At 35.4% G+C, this 21,525-nt stretch overlaps 2 protein-coding genes across 3 annotated transcripts; both read right to left on the bottom strand.

Moving 5' to 3' along the window:
• Positions 1-7,519: 7,519 nt before the first annotated feature.
• Positions 7,520-18,163, bottom strand: LOC120333176 (arsenite methyltransferase-like). Of its 2 annotated transcripts, XM_039400544.2 has the most exons (10): positions 18,030-18,163; positions 16,908-17,081; positions 15,826-15,920; positions 13,501-13,637; positions 12,738-12,889; positions 12,100-12,231; positions 11,471-11,491; positions 9,766-9,884; positions 9,215-9,349; positions 7,520-8,589 (listed from the first exon to the last, which is right to left on the bottom strand). In XM_039400544.2, exons 1-10 carry the CDS (start codon positions 18,097-18,099, stop codon positions 8,488-8,490), a joined length of 1,137 nt encoding a protein of 378 aa, XP_039256478.2. In that variant the 5' UTR covers positions 18,100-18,163; the 3' UTR covers positions 7,520-8,487. The 2 variants fall into 2 exon arrangements, with proteins under 2 accessions (XP_039256478.2, XP_039256479.2); XM_039400545.2 differs by lacking the exon at positions 11,471-11,491.
• LOC120333177 (WD repeat domain phosphoinositide-interacting protein 3-like) lies at positions 18,160-21,031 on the bottom strand. Its single transcript, XM_039400546.2, has one exon. The coding sequence runs from the start codon at positions 20,916-20,918 to the stop codon at positions 19,890-19,892; it is 1,029 nt and encodes a 342-aa protein (XP_039256480.2). The 5' UTR covers positions 20,919-21,031; the 3' UTR covers positions 18,160-19,889.
• Positions 21,032-21,525: the final 494 nt, after the last annotated feature.

The raw sequence follows: 21,525 nt of genomic DNA, 5'->3' as shown, positions 1-21,525 counted from the left end.
TTGTTAATAAACCATACATTTCCAATAATTCATTTTGTCTGTTATATGCTTATGAACCTGGTGCCATGGCTTGTTAAAGATGCACTACATAACTAAAATTCGTAATTAGCGATAACCAACGATACCCCCCCCCGCAAAAATACCTAAATTAGTTGAGCTGGTGTGGCTGACAAATAAGCTAATAACAGGCCAGAATTCTATTACCGCTTCTACTCGCATGGTTGAAGCCGTACGTGGTCTATAGTTCACGACCTGTCCAAGAAAATAAAAACAACTTCAACATCAGTACTGTATTTTACCTTATTTTTCAAAACATTCTAGATCAATTAAAAAGTTGAATATATCGGAACGATCGGTCTACATTTAGCCGATACCGACGAGTTGGCCGATACCGATACATCTCTAGCTTGAATATCTGTCTGAGCGACTGCAGAAATAGCAATTGTTACGTCATTGTTGACTTGTTGCCGATTGTTTATGCTTGCAGAAATCGGTGTTTGGGGAAAGGTAAGATTTAACTAAAGATTTATCAAAGTATGCGTTATATTCATATAAATATATATTTGCAGGCCAGATGTTGGGAATCTTGGAACTTCTATGAAGTACGACTAAAAAGACATGCTGTGGACAACTAACAAGAAGTAACATTTATAACAACAACATTGTTCCATACAAACTCATAGCATGGAAAAAGTGAAACCGTATGCCTGTGAACAGTGTGACAAGTTCTATACACAGAAAGGTAATTTGCAAATACACATGCGAATTCACACAGGAGAGGGACTTTCTATTTGTGAAGTTTGTGGGAAAAGTTTTACAAATGTAAGTAAATACATTCGTCACATTCGAATTCATACGGGAGAAAAACCATATTCTTGTGAACAATGTGAAAAATGCTTTAATGAGAAAAGTAACTTGCGGGCGCATGAAAAAATTCACGCAGGAAATAAACTTTTTGTTTGTACAAAATGCCAGAAGTCCTTCAGCTATAAGACGGTGTTACAATCTCATATGCGAACCCATACTGGAGAAAAACCATTCACTTGTAAACATTGTGAAAAGTGTTTTTCGCAATATGGCAACTTAAAAAGACATATTAATACCCATACTAGAGAAAAGCATTACACATGCAAATATTGTGGGAAAAGTTTTCTCTATACTAACTCCTTAGAAAGTCACATTAGAACACATACTGGTGAAAAACATCACACATGCAAACACTGTGGAAAATGTTTTTCTGAGAATTCCACTCTAAAAGAGCATATCAAAACGCATACTGGAGAAAAACCATTTACTTGTGAACTATGTGAAAAAAAGTTTTCTTACAGTTCTAACTTGCGAAGGCATATCAAAACCCACACTGGATATAAGCAATACTACTGTTTTCAATGTGGGAAGAGTTTTTCGCAGAGCATTGGCCTCAAAGACCATATTCGAACCCATACAGGCGAAAAGCCATACAGAGGTAAGCAATGTGGAAGGTGTTTTGCGAATAAGTCTAACCTGATAAGGCATATTAAAATCCATGAACGACAAATAAAAACTTTGAGCAATGTGGGAACATTCTAATCATATCAAGAAAAAGCCCATAATTTTAAAATTTGTAAATATTCGCTCATGATTGAAGTCTTACCTTAGATAATATTGACAGAAGTGACATTTGTAGTATTTTGGACTTCGTCTTTATTGTCTTGAAAATTTTTTGGTACTCCCGAAGTGTGTGAATCAAGATGGCGGACACCGGAACGTAGTATGTTGACCAGGTTAGGCCATAATTTTATTCCAATTTTCCTTATTTCAGGTCTATTAGGAGTTCGGGGACTAGCCAAGTGACACCGGTAGTATTTGTAACTGGCATTATGGCCTAACCCTAACCTGGTACACATACTACATTCCGGTGTCCGCCATCTTGGTTTACATACTTCGGGAGCACCAAATGTACATTTGATGCTCATTTGGTGGAGCTCCCAAAGTATGTGCACCAAGATGGCGCACAACTTGTACATAGTAAGGGTACCAGGTTAGGGTTCATGTTGTGCGCCATCTTGGTGCACATACTTCGTGAGCGCCCATTTTGTTGGTATTTTCACTTTTGTTAATGTGTTTGCTGCTATGTTCAATCCGAATTTCTTATTTGACTAATTGAACCTGTTACAAAAATTTTGTAATCTATTTCGTTGATGATTTTAATTTTAACTGCAGTGTTGAATCCAAGCCTATTGCATTTTGAAATTTTACATGGTAAATAGAGACAAATTTTCTTCAGTAATGAGTAATTTTTTCCCACCATACTGAAAGTGCACATTCACGAATTATAATAAATTATAAATGAAAAAGATAGCATTCCAGGGTGAAGGGACACACGGGAACAGCAGTGGTGCAATAAAAAGTCTAACAGAAAATGAGGACAAGGTCGAACTATATATAAGGCTAGGATTTACATATTTATCCCGGGGAGAGGAAAACCGATAAGATGGCTTAACCATATGGCGAATCACGGCCTCTCGTCCGGTTACCATTCCATGTCGGGTATGGAATTAGTTAGTTATTTGTTTTCGAAAGCATGGACTTGATGGTGAAGGAAGCCGTAACCGACAAGCGGTTGCGGTAACCACCCTACGGCGGCGAGGAGTCCAGCAAATCTCCCGCATGGGATTCGAACCTGCGAACCCACGCAGAGTAATCAGAGGTGCGGTGGCGAGCGTATTCCCAACGCTTAGCACGATGAGCCACACCGCCGCGTGTGTGATAAAAAACACTACTTACGCCTAGGCGACCTGGTATATCCAGCAGTCGCATGTTACGACAGAATGAAAATCTGATTGATTAAATATCTGTGACCCACTCTCTTCTGTTCCGCGATAAAAGTATAGTTTTTGACCCATTCATTGAAAAAGGTTCGCCATCCCTGATATATACAATGGGTGGAAACTTCCAAATATTTGCTCATTAATCCATTGTGCCCTGCATTTTTTACGTCGTTCAGCTAAATGGTTCGTTGCATATGGAGAAAGCATATCGCTCGCTGCAAAAATCCCTTGCTTAGGCCGCGCCGGTTGCGAAATTGGGGCTTTTAATTGAGGCTTTTAATTTTTCGATTCGTGTTCGGTTTTGGGTTTCGAAGTATGGTAGGCCTACGTTGAAAGCCTACTAACTACTTGTTGGGAATGCAAATCTATTAGCTATAGCACAGAATATGAAGTCAAGTGCGGTTATTTCTGATTATAGCATGGGATTTAGGTACATATTTATCCATGGGAAAGGAAAGGAATAAGAAGTCCTAAATATATGGCGAACCACAGCTTCTCGCAATCATAGTTTATAAGGCGCTCCGTACGAAGCCCCAGGGCTCTCCGATTTCAAATCACTCTGGCAGTCTGGGATATCTTGACAATAAAAACGAAGACAAAAGTTAGAAGAATAGCAGGGAATCGGCTTTCCTCTCCACATGAGTAAATATGTTAACCCTATCCTATATCAATGAATACAAAAGCCCCACGTCCCCCTTTACATGGGTCGTAACTCGTAACGAGTGGTGGGATTCAAATTTTTTGTCAGCTGGTTCCATCACAAAAGTCATAGTTTTCGGCCGGTTCTGTTACATGTTTTTTTAGTAATGCTGACCTATTCGCTGATCTCATTAAATTCCGTGAGACGTTTCTAGAGAACGGGCTAAATCCCACCACTGGTCTTAACCCCCCCCCCACACCACTGGTCTTAGCCCCCCCCCCCCCCACCCACACACCACTGGTCTTAAAAATTTTCATGCGAAACTTCTTCCACAAAAAAGCAGCACCATCGTTTTACGGTCGCGCATTATGGTTTCGTCCAAACGATATTATTCTGTGTATTATCACCGCAGCGCAATTAACACCGCCATACTTTTTTATCTTTACGATATGTTATTTTTTTAGTTGGCGCTGATAATGACAAATAAGAATGCGTGATTGTTGATTGTTATTCAGTAACGTGTATGTAACCGCCGTTATGGCCGTTCGAAATGAAAGAAGGGTTATGAGCTAATTGCAGGACATTCTCTTCCCGATTCCTTTTATTTTAAAATAAAGCAGGGCGCATTGAAAAGCAAAATAAAATTTATTAACATAAATTTACAACGAGTTACGTAAAATTTACCGACTGCTATCGCCAACAGACAGAAACGATGAATGTGAGAATTTTTTATTTTGTGTCATTTTTGCGCTATCATATTTTTCAATTTCTAGTTTTGCGTGAATCGCGTCAACATCGTTTTTGTAAATTTAGAAACGTTGAATCAGATAAGCAAGGCATGTGAATAATGTATTCTATGCAAATTTCCCGAGATATTGCGGAGAAATAATATTTTGACCACGTAGAAATGCCATTATTGCTGATTTATTCACGTGTTAAGTATCAGTGTTTTAAACCAAAGCTGAGTTACGTGAATACACAACACTGAGTATTCTAGAGATTACCAATTTGCGGAATTTTTTAATTATTATTTAATATGAAAGTAACACGAAAACGATATAAAATTAAAACATAAAAATGTCAACTATCAGCTTCACAAATATCGCATCCCGGGGTCAGTAATGATAATATTATTTGCTCAAAATTGGGACCGTAACTGTGATACAAATCCAACACAGAAGATAAAAATCAGAATAAAATTAATTTTTGTTGTGAATACATTCCTTAATAGTTGTCTTTAACATCTTCGCTGATGTTCGTTAAAATATTCGAATAATTTTATATAAAAAAATACGGTTTGCCCACCACTAATCACGGCGCATGTAAATAATCAATGAATGACAATAAAAAATCAACTTTGTTATCATTAAATTCCAAGTAAAATTTCCACATTTCATGATTCGATCGGCGCTACATGCGAGCGTGTTTTTGTATATATTCACCAAACACCGTCAAGAAAACAGAGGCGAGCTACACGTGACTGTGGAATTTCGCTGTGAACGACGCATTGTTTACATTTGTATTACACGCCTCACGCTGTCATGAATTGAACTTTTGGCGCATTGTTTTAATTTCACCGTATGCCCCCCACCCTGTTGGAAAAATCCTGGCTGCGACCCTTGTTCAAATTCTATATCTCACTATTGATTACTAAAGTATAATTGCATCCAAATCAACAGTAAATATTTATAGGACTATATGAAGGATCGTTAAAATTAGATAATATACATGCAAAAATCATATTTGATAACAAAATGTACTCTAAATAATAAAATAAAAAACAAATTTTTTGTGTGAATTCACAAGACATGAAAATGGCAAATTTTAAATTTCAATGGCAAGATATCCCAGAATAATTTATAGTTAAAATCAGTATTTTTAATAAGTATACGAATAGCTCACAAAGTCCAGGCAGCCTGGGGGTTCATATGGAGCACAGAGCTATTTGGAGAGGCCGTGGTTCGCCATTTATTAGGCTTTCCTCTCCCCCTGGATAAATATGTAAGTCCCATGCTATATCAATGAATAAATACAGCAACAACCGCACCCCACGTGGCGACTGATTCATATTCTGTAGCTACGTTTTCTGCCTAATAGATATGTATTCCCAATATGCATATGCTCCTAGTTAGTATGCTCTCAACGTTCAACGTAGTAAGATAACACATTTTATCTATAAACGTAATCTGCTAGACAGAGCTTATACCTGAGCGAGTCTAAACCACAAATCCAAAGAATGCTTACGTCACGTACTGTCATAATCAAATCTATTCTATCTAAGCTTCTAAAAAGATACACGAGGTCTTAATCGCCAAGTCTAATTAAACTGTCGGATTGAGATTTTATGCTTGATGGGTAAAAATCAGAGTATTGACAAGGGCCACACTAAATGGCTTGGCGGGCCGGGTTGTGGCCCGCGGGCCGCCTGTTGCACACCCCTGATTTAAATTATTGGATAAAAATTGATATTTTGGAAAAAATTTTAAAGTTCGATCAGAATTCGGCATACTTCCATTGTAACTGGAATTGAATCAGAGCCAAAATTTCCGTCCAAAAATAAAAAAAAGCTTCTAAGTTTTCTAAGCATTCGCATGCGTCAACGTTTCTTAGTGACAGTCGATGTCACTGTCAGATTCTCAGTTTTAATGAATGGCTCGGATTTTGCAGTCGCGGAGGCCGTGTCTGCTTTATTACCTGCTGTCCGTCTTGACTGTGTGTTCAGTAACTAATATACCATTACTTTGGAATAATTTTGCGAAAAATTGGACAAGTTATTACAACGATATATGAGTCAAGTCTTTGATCGGGCGCATCCGGATCCTTCAATACAATAGGCCATCGTTCGCTTAGCTTCACTCCACTTGGACGCGTCGGACCGGGGTTTCACGTACGGTGCTTTGGCACCCGTAGACAGAATTAACCCCCGCTATAAATGTAACAAAAAAAATGTTAATTCGTCCATGTTGCCTTACCGTCACACTGTTGAAAAGGTTTGACTAATATATTCTTCAGACTAAATTTTATTATAACCTATATATATATAAAGTATATAATTCACAATTACTCGTTCAATGTGCCTATATCTTATTATAATTGAACAAATGGTTAAAAAAAACGCAGAAAAGTTGATGTTAATCGCAAAGGTTTCAATGGCGCTGAAAATATTCAAATGGAATTTTTAGAGATGTAATGAGGAAATAAATCTATATTCTATTCGAGAGATGTATCACTGCTTGCTTTTTATCATAAAAAGTATTATCCGTTCGGTTTTCAACTTTCTAAAAATATGCGCGGCCCGCCAACGACTTGCAATCCTTAATTTTGGTCCGCGAGCGACAAAAGGTTGCCGATCCCTGACTTAGGTCTTAGGGGAGTGTTTCCCAAACTAGGGGTAATTTGGCAATTTTAGGGGGTAATCCAGACGTTCACTGTTTAAACAATATCTTTGTAATCCACATATCTTTGACTACTCTGCACGAAAGCTGGACATTCAATGCTCGCATCTAGTCATAGGAAGCTGGACATTCAATGATCCTAGTCATCCACTCGCAAAGTTCATAAGGACACGATTGCAAACAAAAATGCCGAGCTAGCACAAGTTTAGCATTTTGAAGTCGGATCGGAAAATGCAATGGGCGTTAGTATTATCGCCATTCTTGGTCGGAGAAAAAGTGATAACAATATAACTAGTAACTACTGCATTTTTATGAACGGGGTAATTGGGATTTTGGTAATTCGATTTAGGGGTAACGATATCAAAAATTTTGGGAACCAATGTCTTCAGGGATGGTCATTCATGCCCTGTGGAGCTGCCGAACTCCTCGCTACTAGAATTTTCGCAAATTTGGCTTCTTGCAGTTTTATAACATTTAAACGCTCAAACTCGTTACAGGCATCTAAAAAATAAACAATATCGAGGAAGAATTTTTGAAATTTCCTCTCGTGCAAACATGAAGAATATTACGTTATCCACATCGTCAGCTTTCCGTTAGATTTTGTTTCATTCCCGTCAAAATAAGCAAATATACAAACAGAACAACAAACGAAAATGTGACTTGAGAGAGCATAGGATGGTGTTTATGTGCATATATTTTATTAGCAGATGCAGCCTAGTATGGAAAATAGCAGCTTGATTTCTACAAATGCAATTTTCAAATAAAATCTTAACTATATACCATGGAAGTTTAAATGTAAAATACACAGCGAAAATGCTTGGGCAAGCATGTGTTCAAAGTTTGTAACAGCTGGCTCTGCAGCCATGGTCAGGATGAATTGTCAATTGCACATTGAAACTTCGAGGATAAAAAATAGGATTTTCCAGATTTATCCTGGCAGACTGCAACTATGATTACAGGATCATTTAATAATAAAAAAAATCATAAAACAACTAAGACCTCAGTCTCATGGTGGACGTCTGAATAACCAGTCCACACCAGCCAAGGGGGAAATCTAACTAGTTAGTTAAATGTCCTAAATTGTTAATTATATGCAATGCTTGAGATTATCAGAAAAAAAAGAAAATGAGGGTTGAAAACAAAAGTCAACGACTATGATTTCCATTGTTAGACATGATTTAGAATGTAAATATGAAATAGTTTGAATTTCAAAAAATCTAATCTGCTGTTCTTTACACATTATTCTCCATTTTTGTAGTGAAACTATAATTTATGTCAAATTTCTGAAAGAATGTTTGGGGTACTCCCATAGTGTGTGTACCAGGTAAAGGTTAGGCCATAATTTTTATTGCAATTTTCCCTATTTTAGTTCTATTACGAGTTCGGGGACTGTCTGTGTTAGCCAAATGAATATACTCCCTGCCGATAGGCTTCTGTCCCTTTACACAACTTGATGTAAAATAGGCCAACAAATTTAGCCATGTTTGGCACGTTAAATGTGTATGCTTCTACTCACAACTGCTGGTATTCAAAATCGAAAAAATGTTTGTAGTATAATTCTTTAGCAAAATAATAACATAGCAGAATTCTCCAGCACCAAACTATTCAAATATACACTGTAAAATTATTTATGATTTTCAATTTAGCAGCATTTTTGTGATCCAGGGCAGCACCCGCCGCCATTTCCTTGATTATTTGTAGATTTGTCAGAAGACGCTAAAACAAACGGGTCGATTTCTTCGTTCTGAAAGTTTGAAAAAATAATGAAAGAAATTGAGATGGGGATAAAAAAGTGATCATTATATCTTTACTGCTCAAAGGAATTTGGAATTTGTATAAATCTATTTTGGACTAGGATTGATATCGACAGACAGTTTATGTCGAATTCATGGTTCATGTAGCAATCCAAAACAAAAAATGTGTCTCAGAGTGCCCAAAAAAATCTTAAACTAATAGGCTCTTAGGGAAACATTTCCAACCTAAGCTAGTAAAAATTTGACTGATCAATAGTCTTCCCAAAGGAGGATGTTACCTCAACAAACTGGCATACATTGCCCAAATTTGGTGGCATTTTTTTCTGGCATGACCCTTTTTGCGACAGCCAGCCAAGGCGTATGCATTGCAATATATTATCACTTTCAAATGTCGCTCAATAAAGATCAAACAAGCTTCAATGCAAGACCTTAAACTTGTGCGTGCATGACCTAATTCAACACTTTTAGGTGAGTGAACATGTACTTCTTTTGGTGTCCTTTTATTCTAATTTCTGTACGTTGTAAACTTTTACTTACTTCGAGTTTTGTTACTTCAAGACAAACAAAAGAGCAAATGGATAATACAGAGTTACATCTCTACAAATTAAGACATACTTTTGAAGGATTAGCACAACACTTGGCTTTTTTCATCTCGAATTCATCTTCAAATCTTGAGGAAAGTAAAATGGCCGCTGTGTCACCATCTATTGTTTGAGGAGTGTCTTTAACAAAATTCAATTTGTGATCAAACTGTGAATAGATTGAAAATTGAGAGATGAGTAAGTTAATAATGAGGGGTAGCAAGTGAAAACATAATGGAGTCACAACTTCCAGCTTAAAAAAGTTCAAGTCATTCAATTCAAGTCAGACAATTTTTCAAGGGGGCGTGAAGCTAATTAGAAGTAAAAATATTAGTTCATTTCACCTTACTCTGATATTCGTAGCCCATTGTTAGCTAGGTATTTTTGAAGGGGGCCAAATTCTTCTGACAAATTCTAAAAAGGGCGCGCAACATAAAAAGTTTGAGGCCCACTGAGTTAGACTATGCTGAGCATGAGAGATTTGATCTTTTCGAAACAAAGTAGTATTTATCCGCAAAGCTCGTTCAAATTAAAGTTGTGAAAATAATCATAAATGGCCAAGCATTGAACTAAAGAACTCCAAACTTGAATTTCATCTTCATATCCAATTATTTCACCATTGTACAAAACTTCTTTCGGTTCTCTTTCAACTTTGGTCGATAGCTTAAACAAACGATATGTGACAGACACAAATTTGGCATCACCTGATATAGAAACAAATATAATAGCTTCAAGGTTTCATCATAATACGTGGGCACACTTTCTTATGACATCCTGAACAATTCGTTCGACATTTGACTGGAATTTTGCTGACATCACGAAGTCATACGATCTTCGTGCCCATATATTTGTGCATTGCCAGCTTGTTTTGAATATGAAAAGACTTTATTACTGTCTGAAAGGGGCATGAAAGCTAATTAATGTTCAGCAAGACAAAAAAAAATATGATATTCAATATGTATTCAACAATTTCAAAATTTAGGTTTAAATAAATAGTAGTTTGATTGATTCCTGTTTCAAATAAATTAAAATTAATTGGACGCTTTTAAATCATACTTTAAAACATCAATTACTCATAATGACAATTTCTCAAAACAATTCCTTTTAAATTATTCCTGAAACTATAGTGTATGATTTCATATCAATTTGAATATTCGATTCTTTTTTGACCAGTATTGAACCAGTTTGAATTTAAAGCTAGTTAGTTCTTGTCAGAAATGCAAAAACAATTAAAGACCTATTTGCAATAATCAATAACTCTAGATAAAAAAATTAGTCTGACAAATTTCATGCCCCAACAATGGCTATGATGATGACTGACATAAATTTTTCAATAACACCATAATATGACTAAATAATATGACAAAAATATGACTAATGGCAAATAAAAAGATAAGAAATACATTCATGATGAAATGGAGAATAATCTTACATAAAGTTTTATAATTCATTTTTGTGCACATCTAACAAGGAAATCTTGGATGGATCAAGGAAGGATCGGATTTGCAGAGAAATACCGGTACATCAATCATAATGAATTTTTGAAAGCATGCTTGTAATTACAACTGCTGTATTAATTAATAAACATAAAACATGCAGAGCAGAGAACCTAGAGCAAATGTAGGCAAGGTTTTCAGACAAAGGGCCAAAAATTTTGCCCACCTAGACTGGCGGGCCATGTGAGTGTGACGTAAAAAGTTAAATTTTATTATTAATTATGAAGTGTTACAAAAGCAAATAGAAAAAACAATGAGCCTCGTGCTAAGACTCAATTTAATCGCAATCTCAAGAAATTCCTTGAGCCCTTTTTTAGCTGAAACATCAAAATTTGGTTTTAGTTTAGTTGTGGCAGCATCAGGCGGGCCAGATTAAATTACCAAACGGGCCAGAATTGGCCCACATGCCGCAGAGTTGGCCCATGGCAGCCCTAGAGGTTCAAACTCTAGCCAGGGTGTAATAAATTGGGTGAGCAATGCCAAAATGATAAAATTGTAAGTCTGTGGTTTACATAGAGCCTTGTTCAGAAATAAAATATCGCTTAAAAACTTTTGATTATTGTTGGATAGTTTTAAAAGGAGATTAATATCTCCGAAGGTAGATTTGCATAAGACAAACAAACCAGAGGAAACTTTATTCTTATGGCATAGCTACTAAATTAATATTAAACTAACAATTTTCCTAACTATTATTTTTTGTTTGATAAATATAATATGACACTATTGTATGAATTAAAGAATTTGATTTTCACGCATTGATTAGGAATTATATTTTATTCAAGTTAATATATTACTTCCATCAGACAAGTCTTCATCTGAAAAATAAAGTAACAGCGTTTGAAGGTATGTTTTTAACAAATTAATAATTAGCTGAAATGAAAAAATAAGTGAGCCTGCTAATTAGGAGATAAAGCAGGGTTGTTAATTACTTTTCTGAGTTGGCCAGTCACAGCTAAAAGACTTGGTTACTGGGCCAGGGGCTCAAAACTTAATAAAAAAAACTATGAATAAAAAACAGTTTATTTATGAAACACTTCGGTGGGCCGGATCCGACCTGCGGGTTTGCTCCCCCCCTCTTAAAGACAAAGATAAAGACACAAAATGCGATGAAAATGAGAAACATAAATGCAATGTTGATTTAATACTATAGTCTACTAAATAACCAGGGGGTCCCGACCCATAGTTTGGGAACCGCTGCTCTATACCATTATTTTTTTTATTTTAAGGACAGTTCAAAGCAAATTCAAGCTAAGCCCCAATGCTTTGGATACGCTTGTGTAAAAGTATTTAGGAAATAAATAAGTTTTAGTAAGTTAGTGTCCTTGTTAATTGTTATTAACACAAATTTATTCAGACATGCAAACATATATGAAAAAACAAGTGCCACATGGTTTATATAAAGAAATCAACTATCAACTCATACCTACGACCGATTCTAATTCTGGCTTTGTAACATTTACAATTGTCGCTGAAACCGTTCTTGGCACTTCAAATCCGATTTCTTTAGCAATAGAGTATAGATGCTTCCAATGCAATGCCCCACTTATACATTCACCTGAAAAAATGCAAAGTAATGAAAATCAATTACCTCAACATCCATAATACAGGGTGTCCATAAAGTCTGCTTACAATTTCAATATTGTTAGTTAGTCAGTTCTCCGGGAAATATGGTATGCTTATTTTTTTTACTGAACTCCATTCTGGAAAATTCGAATATATTAATTTGGAATGTATATCTATTTAGAATGTAATTTAGCCATTACTGATTTAAAGGTATCTGAATAATATATACAAAAGGTGGTACTCCCGAAGTATGTGAGCCAAGATGGCGGACACCGGAATGTAGTGTGCGAACCAGGTTCGGGTTAGGCTATAATTTCAGGTACAAATGCTACAGGAGTCACTTGGTTAGTCCCGAACTCGTAATAGAACTAAAATAGGAAAAATTGGAATAAAATTATGGACTAACCATAACTTGGTACACATACTACATTCCGGTGTTCGCCATCTTGGTTCACATACTTCAGGAGTACCCAAAAGGTTGCACGACAAGAAACTTACCCCAGAGCACTTTGTGTTCTTTTATTTCATCTGTTAATTCCCGATCAGCATAAATATCACTGAAATATAATTCTCCACCATCTTTTAAAACTCTGAACGCTTCTTGTAAAACTGATTTCTTATCTTTGCATAAGTTGATAACACAATTAGAACTGAAAAACAAAACATGAACCAAAATCTTATACTTCCAGAATGATTTATTGAATTCAGTTACTGCAGTTTGAGTAATATACAAACATGACATATTTTCTTCTTACATAGTTCTTAGAATTTTTTACAATACAAATATTCCATAAGATTGGGAAAAAACGAAACGGGTTGAAAAAAATTTTGAGCTAAAAATCTTGAATTTCTAGAATGTTTCATTAAATTTAATAATCTAAGAAACGGGAATATCGGTCAGAGACCAAAGACTTATCGATCGAAAGTTAGGGGATCCCCCAAAACAGTGCTCTTACTCCATAGTGACACCTTGTGTCCCATCACTAATTAATTAACAACTCGCTAATTATACGACATAATTTATCCAAAATCAATAGGCTTCTGGTCCGAGATATGATGAATGCACATGCAAAATTTGGAGTCCACGCCTTCGTGAGATATCGCGTGCATCTAACAGACAAACAGACAAATACCTATCAACATACTTACCGGTCTGAAGATTGATAAGTAACAACCTTACCCAGAGTGTAACAAATTAGGCAGGCAAATATATCATATAACAATAAATGCTGCCCTTATCTCATATAATAATAAAACCTACATTATGATATCAATAGAATTATCTTCGATTCCAGCATCTTTCAAATTTTCAATATATCCTCTTACAAATTTCACATTCGATTTTTGGAATCCAAAAACATCACGATGATGTTCAATGTATTTATTTGCAGTTTCCAACTGTGAAAAAAAGTTTTTAGGTTATTAATAGTGAATTGTTACCCAACCTAGTGGTTAGAGCAATGGTTTTAACCCAGTGTCCCGCGGCACATCAAGGTACTGCCAATGCAGTCTAGGGGTTTTGCGAGTTTCAAATTAAATCCGAGAGTCTATATTTGAATATGTATATTATTTAAAAAAATTCAAATACCCATTAGGTTGCCACTATTATTAATTAAACATTCCACACTTTCGCAAGCATTTAGGCTTGCTTATATATATATATATATATATATGTAGTATAATTCAAGACAATTAAACTACTGTGCAGGAATTTATCGAGCCTATGGAATGCATCATTAGGGAACCGCCACACCGAAAAGCATCACTGGATTAACACTATAAATACCACTGGAATGATGAATATGGGGCAATGAGTGCTGAAAGCCGATAGAGTGGGGGGGGGGGGGGGGGGGTGAACCATAAATAGTTAGGAATCATTGTCCTAGAGATTATTACATTAAGCAGGCAATGTCAAACCGAAAAGATTCAAATCTTCACAAAAGTAATATCTCATTGTAATAATGGTGATTGTAGAGGGTCTTGCTTAGAGAGGGAATTGCCAAAACATTGTGTAAAAAAAGTTAATTACTAATAAATATAGAACAGTAGTTCTCAAACTTTAAGCCGTCCCTCTTTTAGAATTTGTCAAGTCTCGCGCCCCAGCTCAAAAATAACTAACTAACAATAAGGTACATATAACAGATAGTAAGGCGAAAGTATGTTTTATTCAAAAAATCAGCTGAAAATATGTGGATGGAACATAAATTATCAAAAAAAAAAAATGTAAATTTTCAAAATAAGGCGGACAAAATCAAATCTAACAAATAGCTTTATTTTTAGTTAGCATCATGCCCCCTCAAAAAATTGTCTACGCCCCCGCCCCCCTTGTGGGGCACCCCCCACCGTTTCAGAACCACTGATACAAACATATTACATTGTGGATTTTATGCATACCATCTCTAGCAAGCGCTAATAAAAATGGAATAAGGAAAAACCTTCAATCATAGATTGTCACTTGACACAATGAATGAGTCAAAGTAAGATACATTTAGTTTCCTGTACTCAGTTGCGATGATGACCGATTGTTAGCACATAGGTATCATAATATATACCTAATATAGATCTAGTTGGCTATATCCATATAAAAATGGTTTAATATTGTAGAATTATGTCTGGTCTTTTATTCAGTTTTCGGAACCATTCTTTCAAAAATATAATGATAGTGGTCTTTAGCAGATCTGCCTCATGGAAGGTGATATGCCGTAATGGTAAAATTTACGAAATGAAACAAGTTCCCAACAAATTTTTTTTTTCAAAATACAACTTCATTTGCAATATAAGTTTAGCAAGAAAATATAATGGTAAGTATCAAATTTACCTTAGAAACATTGACAAAAATAGGATTTAGGTGCATTATTGCCAAAATTTGCAAAATTTTTTAAAATGTCAATCATGCGACAACAAACTGTGTTATGTCAACAACAAATAGTTCGATAATCTAGCATCCTTGGACAATTTCTTTATTAATGGATGTTTTAAATGAATCTATAGACATATAGTACAGCAAAATCATGATATATTAGATCAAACTGTCCGAGTCAGAGAAGACTTATCCCAGAGAACAATTTTGCTGTTTTTTGACAGTTATTTTGCTTTGTATTTGCTGTAGTGTCACTAACATTCTTTAGTTTTCATCAATAGTCAATACTGTTGTATAAAAGCGAGAGTGTAACTTGTACATAACACTAGCTAAAGATACATCGAAGATTGAACAAAGTAGTATTGACGCTCCAGACGTGTGTGTAGTGTACCAATATGGTGGTAACTAATTTTGTTCGCCTACTTTACATCAAGTTGTGTAAAAGGACGAAAGCCTATAGGCAGGGGTAATAGAACTAAAATATAGAAAATTATGACCTAACATTAACCTGGTACACAGACTACAGGAGTCCCGCAGTTTTTGGTTCCACTATATATATAGTGAGGGAGTTATAACAAATTCCAAAATTGTCGGAAGGAGGCATTTAATACAAAAAGGTTGGGAACCACTGTGCTTGATATTACTTGTTTTAAAAAGTACCACGCTGGGTCTCGTCCAGAGACTTGTTCAAACAAAATATGTCAAAATATTAGAACGACAAGGTACCTGTTCATCTGTCATGTCGATACCAGTGACGAATCCATCTTCACCAACAAGTTTAGCAAGAGCATAACAATCTCTTCCACTTCCACTACCGAGATCTAGGAATGGTTTACAGATAAAAATGAATCACCAAATGTTATGTGAAATGCATTGAGTGAAGTTATAGCTAGATTTGTCTCAAATTCGCTTGTTGAGGACAATTATAATGATAGAGTATCGAAATGAAGGGAATGAGCTAGAATTGTATAATCCAGAATGCTTTGACAATTTCTTTAATAATGGATATTTTAAATGAACCTAGATCAGGGGTTCCCAAACCAGGAGTCGCGACCCCAAATTGGGTCGGAGTGATAAGTAAGTAGGGTCGCGAACAGGTTATGGGGTCACTGAGGTATGGTAAAGGTTCATTAAAAGTGATTATTGGAACCGCATAACAAATTTGGAAAATTCTTTGGTATGTTGCCTGACATCATACATCCCCATACATAAAGGGAATGCTAGAATTGTATTATATAGCTTGAAGCTTCTGTAAGGTTTCCCTGAGCATATGATACTTTGCCAGGATCCATCATACCTCTGGTTACCCTGTGTGTGTTCGCAGTTTCGAATCCGAGAGAGAGTGGTTTGCCATATGAATAAGCCATCTTATGGGCTTTTCTCTCTGGTATAAACATAAAATCCTTATTCAATACAAAACTAGCATTCAAAGTCATTTAAATTCTAGTGATACTTTCAGTAGGTTAGCATTTCAGTGGCCGCCATAATCGCTCAGTTTGCTCAGAGATGAGTTTTCTTTACTTCTGAGTAAATGTGTGCGACCTTGATTCAAGTTAACATTTGATTAAAAAGGTCATGATGAATGAAGCAAATGACATTTACCACTGATTTTGTGATCAGTGGTTTGCTGTGGAGAAATATGAGCCAGTAAAAGCAGTCACCTATTTTTTTTTCATGAGAGACACAGAAGTGAGTCTCTTCAACTTCTAGATAACTGTGCTTCGAGCAAACTTCTTAGAAAATATTCAAACAATAGTAAGTAAATTGCCGCTTATTTTTTTATCGGCAAGTGACAAAAAAGTAGTTACCTAATATTTTCATTCCATGCAAGCATTCAGGAACAACTAGACCGCAACCATAATATTTCATTATGACATCATCATGTATAAGTTTCATAGCATCTGTTACATGTTTCTTCATTTTAATGCTTGGAGTGACGCAAGCCGTAGTCTTGAGATCCTCATTTGATTTCAATGTTTTACCTTCGAAAAAGGGAATACTGTTGATAAAATATATCAAATAAATGAATAAATTGAAATGATTCATTCGCATACTAATTAGGAACAAAGTACCTAGTGAGAATATATTCAATAATAAATGCTTCATATAAATCTTTGGTGCTCCCGAAGTATGCGAACCAAGATGGCGGACATCGGAACGTAACATGGGTAACAGGTTAGGGTTAGGCGATAATTTTTTTCAATTTTCCTTATTTTAGTCCTATTATCAGATCGACGACTAGCCAAGAGCCTCCCGTAGTATTTATACCTAAAATTATGGCCTAACCTTAACCTAGTACACATATTACATTCCGATGTCCGCCATCTTGGTTCGCATACTTCGGAAGCCCCAAATCTTTTTAGTGAGAAAAGTTCACCACCGATCAGGACAAAACATCAGCTGTAATCTATGAGTGTTCGAGAAATAAATTTATGCAGAAAATAGCCTCCACCACTTAATATGTGCTAATGATTTGGTTTCTGCGGGACTAACTACTAATCCTTCAACTTTCGCTAATGCAATAATGACTTGGTTTCTGCGAGACTAGCTACTTTTGCGCTGGCGGATCCGTATGCATATAATGCAAGGATGCTGCAGCAAGAGTAAGGATAACTATCCTAAGTGATTCAGAAGTCTTGCTGCACGCTGACACAAATATATTTCTGTAACGTTTTACATTACAGAAGTATATTTGTGTTAGTGTGCTGTGCAAATAATTTGAGTAATGATGCTGTGCTATCTTTACTCTAAAGCACAAAAATATTGTAATATGTATTTTATGCACATTTAATGAACTATTCAAACCACAGAATAGGTTGGGCAAAAACAATGTCTCAAATCAAATAAAGAAAACAATTTCGTCCATAAACGATGTCACTTTAACCCTTTTCCAGAAACATAAAATAAGAAATCAAGAAGAATTAAATTACCATAATACTCTTTCACATTGTCATGTATGTCTTCTTTTCGTTTGGCACCATTTTGCCCACAGCATGACATAGTAGCCCCTTTATATTCCCCTTGTTACAAATTTAACAGTAACGCTATAAAGCCTAGAAGCTTATGAATCAAAAACAACATTTTAAAAATACAAAATGATCATGGAATAATATTTAAGATAAAATTAGTCAAGTAATCATTGGAAATACATAATAACATAATATAGAATACACATATATATGGCATAAAGAATGTGGCAACAGAGTTACGCCAAATGAAAAAAAGCATCAACTGCAAAAAGCGATGAAAGACTATAAAGTTTTAGTGTGAATATATGACTATTTTAAAAGCTATCATATAGAAATCACATATTTTGTGATTAAAAAGACAGTTTTTTATATTATACTCTTGGAGAACCTAAATACAAAAGCGCAACATTGCAAGAATCCATACAGTTTACTGAGATGGTTGTAAATTGTGATGTATCAAATCACATTAAATATTTTAATGACTTTGATGAAAAAGCGAAAATTCTGATGAAGCTTCAGTTATAATTGATTTTAAATCTGATTTTACACATTTTGAACATCAAAGGTTAGTAGTGTAAAATAATATGTTTACCACCCCTTCCTTTAATATCACAGTTTCAGGTGACTGCTTCCCAATATTGGCTAGTCAAGAATAAATCCTGGTGGAGCAATATCACAGACCACAATTTCAGATTTGGAAAAGGTAATATAAAAGTGGATCAAAATTTTTTGTTCCATTAGGTGGCAGAAAGAATGCATGCTATAAGAGAAGAAAACACAGACCGTTTCCAGGAAAAGTACCAGAATACAAGAATCATTTATCTAGCTTAGAACATCTTATAATAAGGGATGATTGAAACATGAAACGAAACAACACCCAAAAATTTCAATTCGAGGATTTTGAGTTATGCAAATCGGGCAGATAAAACACCTCCTCATAATAAATACCAAATCTTAAAATCTGCGTTAAATTGGCTGTTTTTTTTTTAAATTTTGAGCACCATAGTGACATATATACTTCTTTTGCTACCCTAGCAGATGTTAATTTTATTGCTACAATATCCTTTCTTGTATTAACATATGCTATGTAACTCAAACTTGGGTATAACACACAGATAGAAGTTTAACATAACATGCCACTGTCAAGACACGATAAGCTTTATAATAAGTTTTGCGCTTTGATGGTTGCTAATGTTTAATGATGAAGTATACCATGAACATATCTTATATATTTATTGTTATTATAAAATTTGCACTTGATCATTAATATAAAATACATTGAAATATAGATAAAGAATACGCAAATAATAAAATCATACATGAAATTTTGTACTCAAAATTTGACAAAAAGATTGATTGAATGTGTCTTAAACAGATCAGATTTAAACTTCTGTACAATATCAGAACTTTAGTGGAGTGCACTTTATTAAATGTATTAATATAAATGAATCGATATTCCTATTGATTCACGAATTGAAATTGCACACAAATAGGCCAGATATGTGACATGACAGTGTTGGTTATTACTGAAGAGGCAAAAATAAACAATGTTTTTTAGCTTTATTTAAATTTTTCGGGAGATGGCTGCAGTTTGAGAATCACTGGTCTAGTCGAAGAGGCAGCAAGAACTTTAAAAGTGCTTTGATGGTTGAAATGTATTTATTCCAGTTGTTAGATAAAAGCTATGATAGTCCATTTACTCGACTAGGGTCGTTTTCATTTAAAAACAGGGCTTAATATAGATGAAAGCACATCTCTTATCTCTTTTAGTCAATTTTTCTCCATTCACAGTAATCACCAAACTATTATATGTTAAATCAATTAGTCAGTAGTATCAGCATTTGTAATGTCCAAAAAATGAGCGAAAGCTTCACGATTGCATTCGCCCTTCAGGTTGAAAGAAAATTTGTAGTAAGTTCCGTCTCCACAAACTGCGATTACAGAGTCTGATTCTGGACCAAACGCACAAATTGATTGCGAAGATGTAGGAATACTGAAACGACAAAAACTCCACTGACTACTGAAATATTTTGGCAGAAATTTTGCGTGTGCGAGACTCGATTGCTTGTTGGTAGATTGGGATTGAGCAGCAGCTTTGTCACCACAAGAAAAGACATGGATAGTACTGTGATCGCTGGATACACATAATAAGCTTGAATCAACGTTAAAATTAATGCAGTATATTCTAGCATTTCCAGACCCTCGCCGTAATTCCACTAATTTATCACACGTTTGAGTGTCAAAAATTCGAATGAGTGTCCCTTTTTGAGATGCTGTTGCTAATCTGGTGCCTTGTAAATTAAGAGCAATGCACGATAAAGATGCCTCATGTGCTGTGACCATTTTTGGTTGCTCTGTATTTGACAGATCGACTAACTGGACTTGACCCAAGGAACGTGCAGGAAATGCAAGAATTGAGTTTGTACTACTGGGGCAAAGTTGGCAAAGTCCGTATGGATTTTCTGCTGTTTCGAATACATGTAAAGACTGTGGATTCTGTGTGAAAGTGAAAACTTTAATGAGGCGATCAAGCGCAACAACAATTCTGTCGCGACGTAACCTTACACAACGAACATCAGAAGAAAACAGAAGTTCAATGACAACTTTCTTTTTTAAATCATCCCATATCATGACTTTATTTTTTGGATACGCTGGGGTAGCTCCACCACCAACAACTGCCAAATAATTGCAACGAAATAACATCTCAACACATGCAATTCCGCCATTTTTAAAGTCTTGGCGTTCTTTTTCCTTCAAAGGATCCGCATTGTAAACCCTAAATCCATTTGTTGTCCCACAAGCAAAACACCCTTGGTCCTGATTGAAAGCAATGTGCAACAAACTGCTCATTCTGCACACAAATGCGCAGCTGACACGAAACTAACACTGAGACAATTTGCAATCAGAATCCAGAAAATCTAGAACGAAACTAAGATGCCAGATTTTACAAGCCATCAAATTAAAATTACAACGTGTCTAGCTATCGTTAAACCTCAGACTTAAAATAAATGTGAATAAATCAAACATTTTAAAATTGATTATAATGAAAATGAAATTATTGATAAAAGAAAATGTTAGAGTTCAAAATGACTGCCTAATTAATATCTTATTTTATTTTATTATACTGTGCGTGAAATAATAAAATCTGGCATGCATTTAATTTCTTCAGCATTCTGTTCAGCAGCTCCCACTCGTGGATACAAAATTGACACTGACTTGGACACGCAATGAACCATGGCGATTGAACCCATTTGCTATGACAACGTTGAATACTTGAGTAAAGTTGGCGACTTTGCGAGTTACCTGTACAGTACCGTACTGTTATAGAGTTTTCATGTTTTTTCCGTTCATATTTATCCTCGCCATATCTGTATATGACAGTTTCTCGCCTAATGCTACCGGTGTTTGTGCTAAACGAGTTGTTTAGTTCGATGTATTTTCGAGCAAGCTTAGTGAC

The sequence above is a fragment of the Styela clava genome, chromosome 13, assembly GCF_964204865.1.
Source record: "Styela clava chromosome 13, kaStyClav1.hap1.2, whole genome shotgun sequence".
NCBI classification, from domain to species: Eukaryota; Metazoa; Chordata; class Ascidiacea; order Stolidobranchia; family Styelidae; genus Styela; species Styela clava.
The sequence above is the reverse complement of the archived record's forward strand: the minus strand, read 5'-3'. Positions and strand labels throughout refer to the sequence as shown.

Coding starts and splice junctions, on each gene's coding strand:
- LOC120333176 (XM_039400544.2), bottom strand. CDS start 18,099: ATGTCATGCTGTGGGCAAAATGGTGCCAAACGAAAAGAAGACATACAT. Junction 17,082..18,029: donor CAATGTGAAAGAGTATTATG/GTAATTTAATTC, acceptor CCTTTTTCGAAG/GTAAAACATTGAAATCAAAT. Junction 12,890..13,500: donor AATTCTATTGATATCATAAT/GTAGGTTTTATT, acceptor TTTGTTTTTCAG/TTCTAATTGTGTTATCAACT.
- LOC120333177 (XM_039400546.2), bottom strand. CDS start 20,918: ATGAGCAGTTTGTTGCACATTGCTTTCAATCAGGACCAAGGGTGTTTT.